Below are 14,239 nucleotides of genomic sequence, written 5' to 3'. Positions count from 1 at the left end.
CTAAGCTAATTACTAAAATTCTGTGGCACACCAGACAATATGATATGTGTTGCTGATCGGACAAAAAAAATTGGTATAATTTTGATTCGTTCACACCGGATGGTTATTGTTGTGCTGGCTGTTGTCATTGTTTTTATCTGACAATCTAAGGGAAAAGAGGTCAGTGTCCCTAACTGAATAGTCAGGTACGGCATGTTTTAAAAACTCTCGCGGCGCACCATTTGAAAATCGCTGGTCTACGCCAGAGGAATAGCACTATTTTCCATAATTTGCACTTTTTTTTCCTGTAATAAGTTTATAGGACTCCTCACGTGTAAAGCTATGGTTAACTTTATGTGCTTGACAAACTTCCAAGAGAGGGAATCTCTTCAATAAAACAAATCAAAGGTACAGCTTTGACACAGGGTCATTTGCCACACAAATGCATTTAACAAATAGTTACCAGGCAAATCCTACATGCCAGCCACAGTGCTCAGGGAACTCTCTAGTGTTCTTCAGCCTGATATATGCTCTCTGATGGCTATTTAGAATCAGCATGATTGGGAAAACAATCAGTCGTATCGCCATAAATGAGTCACACTGTTGTTTCTCTTAAAACAATTTTTGGTTTGCATCGAGTCTCACACATCTATACACACATGCACAGAACACGTAATGGTGAACAAACCCCCCAAAACGTCTCCCTTCTGCTCATTAAAGTTACTAATTGCAAAGTCTTCCTGAAAAGACGCAATTTGAAAAGAACAGTCATGTGATGCTCAACTGAGAAACAAATATTTTATACCTATGTGTCAAAAACAGAGCGATATAGCTTTGAACCGGTAGGTTTCGTCATCCTTCACAGCTAATTCAAAAGGAAACAAATGCATTTAGTAGTATGAGTCAATAGCATGTGGACTTGCAAATATTTTACATTCAAGGAAACCTTTCATTGCAGAATTTGGGTGAAACATTATGTCACCAGCAGAATCCGTGTTTGCTTTCAGATCGAAGGCAGAAGCCCAAGGTAGAGACTTTAAAGAGCTATGACCTGCTCCTATATTAACTGCATTCCTAGGCATCTGAAAGGTTAGCTCCATGCACGCTAAGGTTTTTGTTAATTACACAAATGCTTCTGCGTGATGCTGAAGTTCGATGGCAAATGCAAAGAGGGATGCAGGGGTCGATGCTTACTAATGGCTCCTATTTCTGGATGCGGTCGCCTGGTAACCGAGGCATGAGGGAGTCCTCCATGCCTAGCCACAGAGACGGAGGCTGCCTCTCAGTCTTAAATGGATGGTACGGAGCCAACTGTCAAAGGATGAGATCTATCTTAGTGCTAGTTTTCCAAATGGTGCAGCTACAGAGGTTTCTTAGTAGCTGGCATGCGCAGCCCAGAGGTGAGCTGTGCTGGGAAGCCAGCGGGCAAAGAAAGGAATGAAAACCAAGCGCCGCAGTTCCCCGCACCGCTGAGAGGCCACCGATAAGGAGAGGCACAGCCGGGTGAATCCTTGTGTGACAACGATCTCGCTTCTCTGTCACCTAGGAAAGCCCAACCCACCGATGCTTTCCGAGCAGACACAAAACTCGAACTGGAAGTACACAGGCACCGGGGACTGGTGTTCCCAGCACTACCCACAGCCTCACTCTGCTTCTAGATCAGCCTGAAAGCTCTGCGGTCACAGAGACGGGGTCACAGCTCGGCAGTGCTCGACAGCACACGGTACTGCGTTGTATACGATCATTTACACTCTGCTCAAATCGAGTCCCCTATAGTAAAAGCTGTATAATCAAATGTAGCCTGTAAAGGTTCTTCTTGGTCATGAGCCCAAATTCTGGATTATCAAAATTTCACGCTAGAGCCCTGGTGGGTGTAGCTCAGTTGGTTGGAGATTCGTGTGCTGCACCAAAAGGTCGCGGGTTCGATCTCCGGTCAGGGCACACGCCTGGGTTGCAGGTTTGAGCCTGTGGTTGGGGCATGTATGGGAGGCAACTGGATCGATGTTCCTCTCTCACATCGATGTCTCTCTCCCTTCCTCTCTCTAAAATCAGTAAATATATTTTAAAAATTTTTTGAAAATTACACAGGAAAGCTACACAGCTATTTATTCGTGTACAACCTACGTTTTTCCATTCATTCCTCTTTCATTTGCAGATTTTCTCTTAACGCATGTCTAGCAGGCGCCTACCAAGTCCCAGGGCTGCCCTCAGTCACTTGGAGCTCACAGCCTACGGGGGAGAGAAATGAAGGAGAAAGACTTCAAACCAATGAGCTCACTCTGAGCGTCTTCAACGCTGTGAGGCATATAAAAGAGAAGACTAAGGTTTCAAGAAAGTAAAATAAGCGGGTCTCCTGGAGACAGCCTTGTGGGTCACATGAGAAGGTAAAATCCTGTGAGCCCCCCCCACACTCGCCCCACGAGAACATTTTTTGTTGTGGCTGTTCTGTAGCATAAAGAGGCAGGAAGGAAAGGACAAAAACAGGACCAAGTCCAGCCTTGCACGCAGTACATCAGAGCTGATCCCGAGGCCTTCCCATCTAAAAAAAGACAGACGATGACAACAGGGGCCTCACTGAAGTCACCAGGCTAGCCAGCAGGTTTGGTGACCAAATATGGTAAAACACCAGCCGCACTTCGTCAACTGCAAAACGGCATCAAGCCCTTGGCTATCACGCTCCTGAGCTACAAACATCTCAATGCACATCACAAAATAGCATAAGAGATTCCAAACGGTCAGTAGACTTCGAAATGCAATGATGGAGACTCAATACAAAACCAATACCAGACAGAAAGGTTCAGCTACCAGTGGAAGGAAATGCAGCTAAACACAGACATCGGATTGTGTGAAATGGTGAACTCACAGCGCTTTACTTGGAAAAATCGGGAAGGTTGGTATGTGTCGTATTAGCAGATTGGCACCATCAATTCAAAGCAAATACTTATTTCTGCGGGCAACACACCTGATGATCCCTGAGCCCAGGACGGGACCAAGAGGTGACACCCATCTTGAAGCAACAAGAGCTTCACAACGCCAGGAGGGGAAATACAGCAAGCGCGCTCTTTGTGCTCTGCAGACGACTCTTTCTAGCATTAAATACGAACCTCCCTTCGTCCAGTGCATATTATGGGGGACGTTGTTCTCATCCATCTCTTGAGGTTCATTACAGGCTTCCTGACCATCACCCCAGTACTGACGCACGCATGCATCGTACTGCGCCTGAAAATAATGTGCTCACTAACCAGGGTCCCTTGCGAAATGCAACGACAATCAGGGGCCTTACCCGCCTAAGGAGTCTTCTGCCCCTAACTGGGCCAGAGAAACACACTTGGCTTTCTGCTGAGTCATCCCCCAGCCTTTCAAGTGAGAACAGGGATTCACATGCAAACTCTGAGCGGGGCCCTGCCTCTCTGGAAGAAACCCTTGGAGGAGAGCTTCCCGGCGCGCGTTTGTGTGACTGTGTGTTTGTGGCGGGGCGGGGGGAGGGGCGGGAGGTGTCTGTGCAGCGGTTTCTTCTGTAGATGTCACTTTGGAATCCATTCTGTGTGTAAGTGATGTGTCTAAGGCGAGACGTTCCCATAGTCTTGGAAATAAACAGAACCCGACACTCCCGACGGCCACTGGGGATTTCTCACTGGGGATTTCTCGGGTCACTCCCCGGACTCCAGGTTCAGCTCCGCCCCCTGAGAACCCCGCCAGGCGCTGGACACTATTGGCCAGCAACCTCTGGCCTTGGAACCCTGGCGGAGAGAGGGGAGGAAATTAATTAACATAAGTTTGATCCCAAAATGCCTACAAGCTGACTTCTCCAGAACTCTGATCTCAGCTGCCTCTAGCCAGGATCGCCCTTCGCCTTTCCCCTCTTCTGAAAAGATGAAGCCATTGTACTAGCATTTGTGTGTGTGAGTGTGTGTGCGCGCGCGCGTGTGCCTGGTTTGTACATGAAGACTGTACACACTTTTGCAGCGATGCAGCTACAAAGCTGTGGATTTGAGATGTGCTCCAACTACGTCCTTGCGCACCGTGCTGATTTTACGCATAGACATAAAAAAGAAGTGGCTTTTATAAGAAGAAAATGCAACCAATAATAAAGGAATACATGAGCCAGAATAATGGATGAATAGATCTTTCATAATAACTAAAGATATGCAATATATCCTTAGGTTGCCTAAAAGGAGCTCGTAAGTAAAAAAAGAAAAGGAAAAAAATTATGATGTATATGTATGAAATCAGAAAAAGAAATCCTGTAGTTGCATCTTCATTAAGGTTGAATAAATTTGAATGGACTAGTTAAGTATAAAGTGATTACAAGCTGGAAGTCAACTCATAGAAATTCATATTACTATTAGCAGAGTTTGAATCTAGTTTTCTACCCTCAATACCTTAGACAATTTAGTAAAAATGAAGTATGTGTAGTTTCTGCTCTGAATTAACAAATCAATGGCTTATTTTAATAATTCAAATAAAAACAACTCCTAAGACTACTTAAAATACAGTTTATTTGTTATGTATTTTAAAGAGCTGTAGAACTACTTTATGCTTTCTCAGTAAAGATAGCATTTTTACATTAAAGTTTCATTGCTTTATATTTTTAATATTTCTTTACGTTTCCTCTACTTTTCAATAGTCTTGCTCCATTTACCCATCTCTCCATATAGTCTAGTCACCGCATTTCAAACCAGAACCAACACTAAGAGCAGAATCATCACACGTGCATATAAAATATTCTCCATAAAGTATTTTTTCACATATAAAATCTCACTTAAATGTGTAGGACAAATCTCCATGATCTCAATAATTACTTCACCATGCATAATTTGAAGAGATTATCTGAAATCTGAAAACAAGGGCTCAGAAAAACATGGGAAATTCTGTTAAAAAAAAAAAAAAGGTCTTTGACTGTTGCCAGATCAATTAGTTAAAAAAAGAGGGGGGGATCATGACAAAATTTGAAAGATTAGAAAAAACAAAAATGCAGACTAGCTCCATTATTCATGAAACAAAGCACAATGCAAATATTAAAATTGAAATACTGAAATCCATTCTTAGATCACTTCTACAAAACACCAAAATGTGTGATGATACCTACATGTAGATGCATAGTGTATTTATTTGTTTGTTCATTTGCAATTGGAGGCATTCTTTGGAAGCATTACCTGTAGGTACTACCAGCAAATAAAGACTGTGCTTTACACGTTCAAAGGGTTGGGTGTTGTCCCGCAAAGAGAAAGGTTGCTGGTTCGATTCCTGGTCAGGGCACATGTCTGGGTTGCAGATTCAGTCCCTGGTTGAGGCACACACAGACAGCTCATCGATGTTTCTTTCCCTCTCTTGCTCCCTCCCTGCCCCTCTCTCTAAAAAAAATTGAATATTTTTTAAAATATTGTGCTTTACAATTGCTTAAAAAGTGACAATATTCCTATTAGCAATATCCATTATTCCTGCTTAGAGTCACAAAGCTCCTGAACAGCACATACGTGTCCCACCTTGAGATAGACATGCTTATTTCAAACATTAGTGAATACGTATTTATTTCACTAAACATAGGTTTTTGAAAATATATAGAAGGAAAAGCTGAAAAGCAAATTTCAAGGAAGGATCTTCCACGATCCCTCATCCTTCATTTCTTCGTAGATGTATCTCTTCTAACCCCTCCCCACCGCATCCTTACTCTTCTACCTAAACTCACATTTTGGCCAAAATACTCATCTTACACCACATCTCTAACCCTGTCAGTCACGTTAAAAAAAAAAGTACAGGTTCCTTAGTTCTTAAAAATTAGCATCTGCAATCCTTGGCGTAGCAGAGAAGGTTCTAGGGAAACAGGGGTTGGTCCTATCCTTCAATTTCATCTTTTGAACCCCCTTCACTATTTCCTACCCATTCAGCCACATCTGTGCTGTTTTCTTCTCTATCCTAAACCAGCCACCTCCACCTGCGCCTCCCATGCACCCCGCTGAAGTATAATTTCTTCCACGAAGGTTTTCCTGTCAGGAGTAACCTCAGTCAATATCCCTTCCTGTGCCCCTCCCCCCCCTTCTCTCTTCCAGGAGGTCCTTTCTTTTGCTCTTCTAAGGAGACTCACCACATCCTACTTTTCCTGACATATCTCCTCTAATAGCTGCAACGCCCTCAAAGCCAGACCATTCCTTGAGTTTCGTAACCTAAGAACATTTGCTCTTTTTTTTTTTGTGGGACTAGAAAGGTGATTAAGAGAGCTCATAAATAGAATTTATTGTTTTTATTCAAGATGATGAAGTGATGACTCTAATCATTTGCTCACATATTCTCTGGTCTTTCCCTATAAAGTATAATAAAAATTATCATAATACGTCAAAGAGCATAGCTATGATCAGGAGCAAATATGTTAAGGAAAATCCAGTTTTCCTAGCTTGTGGCGTCAGCCAATCCAATTGTGGGAGGTATGTCAAATGACAGTCACATCTGACCAATGACCTTTGACCTCCAACCCTAACAGTCTCCATTTTTTGGTTTACAATACATTTATGTTTCGAGAGCCACAGAAATTACCATCATGGGAATGCAAAAAAAAAAAAAGTGTATAGAGTAGTACACTCGTATATGTGTTATGCATAATTATTGGCTTTGGAACATGCACCTAAATGAGAACTTATTTAACCTAATGGCTCGTATCTTCAATTTGTCTACTATTAGGGCCAGAGAAAATTGAGCCACCTAAATCATAATCCATGAATTAAACAACTATTGATGAACCTTTCAAAGCTACTGGGTATCCATACATGATGCCAGAACCAGCAGGTAACTAAGTTTAAAAATTAAGTCAAAGGAAATGTTCAATAGTCTGAAACAACACAATGTTGTATAGAGTTCTTAAAGCACCACATCAGTATATTTCCTCTCATTGGACATTCAATAAAATAATTTTGACACAATAACCCACTAAATATTCAGTTAGTTTCCATAAAAAATTGTCTTCTTTAAGAGAAAGTGAAGTCCCCCATTAAGAAAATCATAGATTACAGAGTAGATCTTAAATCTATAACTTGTTTTTTTTAAGATCACAAAATATGCCTTTTGGACAGAATTATCTTTACAAAATTACAAGAAACTAAACTATATATAATGTTAATGTTAATGTAATGCATGTAAACTCACATTCCTTCTGTCTCTTTCTAACACTTTTATTATTATAATGCCTTTTATATAAATATCCTAAGTGAAAGAAAGGCAGTCTTTTAAAATCACACATTATAAATTAAAAATACTTAGATTCAGAGTGAAAAATTGATTAAAAAATCGTTTGGTGCGGTTACAGATTTCTTCCTACAAAATCCACAGTCGTACATGTTTTAAAATCTATCTTCCTAAACACATTATTTAAATACTAGTTTTAGCATATTTGTAAATGTCTGCATTTTTATGATTCATCGCACTGTTTCTCGAGAGGCTGTCTACAAAAGACCTGCTTCAAAATGATCTGAAGCGTCAGTTTCAAATGCAAGATGCCTCTCCAGCGCAGCGGGATCGCCTACCTCCCAGGGAGCACCTGGGGCCTCGCATTGGAAACAAGTTCCTTCGCCCACGTGACCGCGGTCCACCGAACCCGACGCCTGCCGCGTCTGTCTCAAACCAGGTCTCACTACCATCTCAACATACGTTCGAAAGAAAAGTTGCCAAATGATTTCGTCCAAACATGTATGATTTCCAAACGCTCGGTTGTTGTTTTTTTTTTTAACCATTTCTACAGTGTCCACTCAACAGAAAATGAAACCTGTTTCCAAGTCGCAGGGTATTTCAGTCCAATGAACCAAGGGAAAGGGGTCGCTTTTCACCGTGTTCCCCGCTGTGCTGAGCGCAAGTCTTGTCGCCCCCTTCTCCTCTTGGGACGGGGCCCTCCGCTCTCCGCAGCTCAGAACATCAAGCCTCATCCGCAACTGAGAGCCCTCAAGAGGCAGGTTCACGGGCCTTGGCCGTGGGTTCTCAGAGCCGCCGGCCCGCCGGCACCTCGGCTGCGCCCCGCGGAGCGGGGCTCCGGGTCTTAGCGCCCAGATGCCCGGCGTCCGCAAGGCCACCGAGCCCCAGGAAACGGACCCGAGGCCCCCCGGAATGCACAGACCACCACCCTCGTCCTCTCCAGCTCCCAGCCTCTCTTCCCAAAAGACAACAAAGGAACCTGAGCGACCTCTCACCTAGAGTCCGACCCACCCCCACCGCTCGCCCGCCTCCCGGTTCCCCAGCGCCTGTTGCTAAGGATGCGGCCGGCACTCGCCACTCGCTCTCGGGCGGCCAGGGGACGGGTGACAGCGCGCATGTGGGTCCGGCAACCCCAGGCGGCGGTGCCAGCCGAGCGCTAGGCCAGCCCAGGACCCCTTCCTTCCGCAGGAAGGGTGCGCCCTCCGCAGGGCCGCGACGCCCACGACGCCCCCCGCGCGCCGGGCGGGTGGAGGGAGCCGCGCGAGCAGGAGGCCGGCGTCCCGGCGCGCCGCTCCCTCTGCGGCCGGGAAGCTCGGCCCGGCGGAGAAGGCCTCTGGCCCACTACCGTGGACGCCGTGGGCCCAGACAGCGGGGCAGGGGCTCGTGGGCAGCCCTGGGGAGGGCGGGCACTCACCATGTTGACTTCGGAAACCATGTCTATGCTGGCGATGTCAATGTTCATACCCACGCAGACCGGGGGACCTGCGGAAGCGCACGACACGGTGGTCAGTCAGGCTCAGGCACGGGGTGCGGGTGGCTCTGAGGATGCGGGGGTTCTCCGAGGAGGGGGGCGTAGGAGAAGGGCCCCCCACCCCACTCGCCGCAGCTCGGCGGAAGCGGACCCCGCCTCCCTCCTCCACCCAGGCCGCCAGTGCCGGGGTTCGCGCTTCCCGCAGCGACCGCGCACACCCCACTTACCCCCGAAGTCGGGTCTCAGGCGAATGTCATAGCCTTTCAACAGCTTGTCCACCGTCTCCTTCACAAAGGACATGTTCCCGGGATCGTTCACGCTGGGGGAGGGGGAGAGGGGCGCGGAGAGAGAGGTCAGGCGGCGGCTCGAGCGCCGGCGCCCCGCGCGCACCCCCGCGCGCCCTGCCTGCCGCCCGGCCCGCTTCCCGGCAACCCACCGCCACCCTACCTCTGGGCGCAGCACACCACCGCCACCAGCACCGGGGCCGAGAAGAAGCCGAAAAGCCTTCCTCCCGCAAAGCCCCACATCCCTCCGCCGCGCCCCGGCACGGGGGAGGGGGCGCCCCGCCGCCGTCGCGACCCGCAGCCGGGGCTGCTCCTGCTGCCGCCGCCGCCGCCGCGCTGGCCCCGAGCGGAGGAGGGCGGAGGGGGAGGGGAGGGAGGCGGGAGGCGCGGGGAGGGAGGAGCGCGGGCGCAGGAGCGGGGGGAGGGGAGGGGGCCGGGCGAGCCCGAGGCGGAGCCGGCTGCCCCGCGCGCCCGGCCCTCCCCGCGCTCCGGTCGCCGCGGCGCGTGGCCGGGGCCCTCGGCGCTCCCTCCTGCCCCAGGGGCTGCGGAGCGGGACCTGGAGCCCAGCCGAAACGGCCGGAGGAGCCGCGGCTGCGCGGCGCGCGGCAGGGCCCGGAGTCGGCCGCGATGCCAGCTCCTCGGGCTCCCCGCGACCAGGCGACGCGGGCAGCCGCGGCGAGGGAAACGCGATCCGCTTTCCCCACCCCCTCCCCGGGCCCGACCCGCGCACGGCGACCCCCGCCCAGCTGCGGCGCAGCGACGGCCCAGAGGTGCAGCAGAGTGGGTGCCTCTGTCCGCGGCGCTGCGCGCTGCGGCGTCCGGAACGAGGCTGCGGGGCCCCGGGGAAGCCCCTGCCTCACCTGTGGGGCTCAGAGCCGTAGGTCCCCAGGGTCCAGCAGAGCCAGATGGGCAGCAGGAGAACCGGGAGCCCGGAGCACATGGCGCTGCTCCTCCGACCTAACCTGGGTGGCATCCGCGCTCCCCGCCCCCCCAGCCACGGAGAATTCAGCGCCGAAGCGGGGATCCCCGCCCCTGCCCCCACCCACGGGCTTTCCCGCCTGACCCATCATCCAGCCCCTAGCATGGCGGCCCGATTAATTATTTATGCACTGTAACACCATTTTAAAAATCGGTTTCTCTCACCATCACACCGAACATTTCCTATGATCACCGCCGCCCCCCCGGCCTCACATATATACATTTATATGAATGGCAAAGCAAGTCCCGAGGATGTGCACTGTGTTATCGGTTAGCTGGGGTCCCGATCAGACGTGGAGACCCGGGGCTGCCTCCTTCCAGCGTCGGGAACAGGACGCGTCCGCTCTGCGGCAGCCTGGAGCTGTCCGTGGTCCTTAAGGCTCGGAACCTCGTTTTCTCGGGGACCGGCCTCCGTCCGTTGGGTCTCATTAGAAGACTCCTGTCCCCTTCCTTGGCCAACAAACAGGCCGATGTCCACCACAGCCCACTCCGTCCTGGGAGCCACCTCTGTGTACCTAAGGGTGTCTCCTCCCCCGTGGCCGTGAGTTCTATTTTTCTTTAGTCACTGAGTCTCAGGAAAGTTTCCTTGTTCCTCAGACTTTTCCTAGTGAAGGAAATGGTTACACAACCGGGCGTGTGGTCAACCGAACCCCACCGACAAATCGGGTCCACTTTGTGCTCAATGGGCTTCCTTGGTCCATTCCAGTCCTTAATGAATGGTTAATAATAGATAATTCCTTCCCTGTATTGACTTCTTTTCTATTGTCCAGACTTTGTGTGGCTAAAGGTCTAAATCTAGCCCCTTATTCTCAAGCCGGCGTGTTTCGGGGCATTAATTTTAAATATCGCTGCCTTTTAGAATCATCAGTTTGATTTTTGGAACAGAAAATGTGACCGCAGGAACTGAGAGGTTGATAGGCTAAGAGACAAAAATAGCTCTCTGATCGTTTTCTGGAAAAGTCTATTTACAGCTACTCTGTATTCTGTGCCCTGTTGTGCACGGTGGAATTACCAGGAAAACAAGACCTGGGTTCTCATACTTTCCCCCCCAAAATTCACGTTTCTGTCTATTTCTTCTACTCGTATGTGCCTCTTTCAGGGAACCACTCTGCTGGGAGTCACAGCTGTATGAAGTGAACGATGAGAATAGAACTTGGAAAACCACATTGCAAATGCTATTACTATCCAACCGTGTACCGCCTCAGATCTAGGCTTCAACCAGCCTGAGGCTTTTGGCCTTATATATATATATATTTTTTTTTTAAATCCTCACCCAAGAATATGTCTTTCTTTTTTATTGGAGGGAGGGAGGGAAGGGGGAGACATTGATGTTAAAGAGAAACATCCATCAGTTTCCTCCCATGCAATCCCACAGCCTAGGCATGTGCCCTGACCAGGGATCGAACCCACAGCTTTGGGCTGCATGGGAGGATGCTCTACCCAACTGAGACACCCGGCCAGGTCGTGGCTCTAGATGTTATGCCGGTGGCTGGTTCAGCACGCAGCTCCATGAAAGCGCTGATCGGTTTTCCGTGGGAGCAACCCACACCCTCGCCACGTGTCCCTGCTACCTGTCCCTCCCTCATACCTTCAAGCCTCTCAGTTGACCCTGGGGTCCGGGATGCTACAGCAGCTGCTTGGTACCCACATACGTGCAATCTGAAATTGTGGGAGATTAGCCACCTATGACGTGGGCGTTTAACGAATGGAAGGTGGGGGTTGGTTTTGATTCTCCTGTTACTGCCCCTGAGCGATGTCCTGAGATGCAGCTGTACCTCCGGTGTCCTCGTCTTCCAAACCTCTCTTGCCTTCCTCCACACTCCTGTTTCCACTGGCGCTACCCTCGTAATGCAGTAGCATTTAAATTTTGCCTCGAGATATGTTTTCTGGGAAAGCCAGGTGAAGTCATCAGCTGACTGGCAAATCAATACAAAGTGTCACCAAAAATGCCATCTTCTTATAACAGGAAGACAAAAATCAAAGAGAAGCGCTCTGGTGCTTGCACACAGGTGTAAGCAAGATATAAGGGGACAGAAGGCCCATCGTGGTCGCTGCCTCGCTTGCCCCAACGTGAGCTACAAAGGCTGGATGTGCAGTATCCCCTCACCTCACCTCAGCACCCTCCTGCGTGGACCCCCAACTTGGAGGTTTTGATGAACCCCGAACCCCAAGTACCCCCCTCCTTCCACTCTCTTGCCAGGATTCTGAAAGCCAAAACTAAGTCCATGCCTTGACTAGATGATGCCACTATATTAACAGAATCAGCAGGAAATTAGTAACTCAGCTCTTACCTACGTGTATTTTCTACTGAAGGAAAAAAAAAATCACTGAGTCCCACAATGGGTAAATTTTCATGTCAGAAGAAAACAGAGATGAACGCCATTTTGTTCATAGGAAAGTGGTTTTAAACAGGTTAGTTTGATCGGCCTGGCTGGTGTGCCTCAGTGGATTGAATGCTGGCCTGTGAATCCAAGGGTCATGGGTTCGATTCCCAGTCAGGGCACAAGCCTGGGTTGCAGGCCACGTCCCCAGTAGGGGGCGCACGAGAGGCAACCACACATTGATGTTTCCCTCTCTTTCTCCCTCCCTTCCTCATCTCTAAAAATAAATAAAGTCTTTTTAAAAAAACAGGTTGGAATAATAGTCAGGAACCCTTTGGTAGGTGGAACCAGGTAGACAAGGCATGTCATGTGATCGCTTTAACCAGCCCATGTCTGACCATTTGGACCAAACCAATGCCTTCTGCCAAACGGTGTTGTGTTCACAGTTGCACTCATAGAGAATCAACGTATTTTTTTACACAGCATGAAAGCTTCTGACACTATGTTTTAAAGCTCTTTAAGAATCACAGCCAAGTTGACATGTAACACATGAAGTAAAATGTTCAATGTATAATTAGATGAGTCTTGATAAACGTATAAACCCGTGTACATTTCATCGCTCGTCACGTGCCCCGTCAGCCCTTTCACCTACTTGCCATTCTCGGTTGCAGACAAGCAGGGACCTCGGTTCCGTCATTACAGACTTCTCGCCTGTTCTCACATTGCCTCTAAGTGGAATTCTGCTTTATAGTTTCGTTTATGTCTGGCTTCTTTCCTTTAGTATAACGTTTCTGACATTCTATGCCTGTTGCAGCAGATTGATTGCTTGTTTCTTTTTTAGTGCTGAGTGAGGTTCTGTTGTATAACGCTCCCCCAATTTGTCCATTCATCTGTTGTTGGACAGGCTGGCGTAGCCACTGTGGCAAACAGTGTGGAGCTTCCCCCAAAAATTAAAAATGGAACTGCCTTATGAACCAGCAATCCCACTGCTGGCAATATATCCGAAGAAATCCAATCCACTAATTTTAATGCACATAGGGGGCAGCATTATTTACAACAGCCAAGATATGGAAGCAACCCAAGTGCTCATTGATAGAGCATTGGATAAAGAAGAAGTGGTGCGTATATACAATGATATATTACTCAGCCACCAGAAGAAGGCAATCCTACATTGGGGACAGCGTGGATGGACCTAGAGGGTATTACGCTAAGTGAAAAAAATCAGACAGAGAAAGACAAATACCATACGATTTCACTTATATGTAGAATCTAAAGGACAGAAATGAACAAATACAACTGAAACAGACTCATAGACACAGAGCAGAGTGACGGTTACCAGAAGGGAGGGGGTTTGGAGGTTGGCTGGATTGGTAAAGAGATTGAGAAGTATGGATTGGTAGCTACAAAATAGTCATGGGAATGTAAAGTACGGCACAGGGAATATAGTCAATAATATCATAACTATATATGGTGTCAGGGGGGTACTAGAAATAGCAGGGGAAACACTGTGTAAAGTATATGATTTTCTAAGCACTATGTTATACACCTGAAACTAATACAGAATAATATTGAATGAAAACTGTAATGGAAGAGCAAAATAAATAAAAGAAAAGAGAAAAAAATCATCCTTTTCAAAAGCACCATTAATTTCTCCATACGAATCGTCTTCCTAGCCTGCTTGTGTAACAGGACGTTGGAAAAGACGTCAAATTCCCACTAAGATAATTGGGATGCAATGAGAGGCATAGGTACTATTAAGAATCTTTTAAATATTTAAGGACATAAAAATAAGAAATTGATACAGTTGTAATTGCTGAACCTCAAAGTAGGCCTGCAACTCAACAAAAAGTATCAATTAAAACCACAGGTTAAAAAATATGAAAAAAAAAAAAACCCCACATGGTTTTGATACGTTTGAAATTTGATTATGATGTATCTTTACATGGATTTCTTTATGTATACTTCCATGGATTTATTTATCCTATTTGGAATTTGCTCAGATTCAGGAGTCTGCCAGTTCATATGTTTCA

The 14,239-nt window shown here is 47.7% G+C and overlaps 1 protein-coding gene across 2 annotated transcripts in view; it reads right to left on the bottom strand.

The window, feature by feature from the left end:
• The window catches only part of GABRB3 (gamma-aminobutyric acid type A receptor subunit beta3), a 156,780-nt gene extending 147,598 nt beyond the window's left edge, over positions 1 to 9,182 (bottom strand). For both annotated transcript variants that reach the window (XR_008528126.1, XM_054561983.1), the window contains exons 1-3: positions 9,074 to 9,182; positions 8,854 to 8,945; positions 8,570 to 8,637 (exon numbers count right to left, since the gene is read on the bottom strand). Coding sequence is in view for 1 of the 2 variants with exons in the window: in XM_054561983.1 (XP_054417958.1) it covers positions 8,570 to 8,637; positions 8,854 to 8,945; positions 9,074 to 9,153 (240 nt within the window). In the remaining variant the exon portion in view is untranslated. The remainder of the gene's footprint in view (positions 1 to 8,569; positions 8,638 to 8,853; positions 8,946 to 9,073) is intronic.
• Positions 9,183 to 14,239: the final 5,057 nt, after the last annotated feature.

The sequence above is a fragment of the Pteronotus mesoamericanus genome, unplaced genomic scaffold (genome assembly GCF_021234165.1).
Source record: "Pteronotus mesoamericanus isolate MK-2021 breed Mesoamerican mustached bat unplaced genomic scaffold, CSHL_Meso_final scaffold_582, whole genome shotgun sequence".
NCBI lineage: Eukaryota > Metazoa > Chordata > Mammalia > Chiroptera > Mormoopidae > Pteronotus > Pteronotus mesoamericanus.
This window is presented reverse-complemented; position numbering and strand designations above follow the sequence as displayed.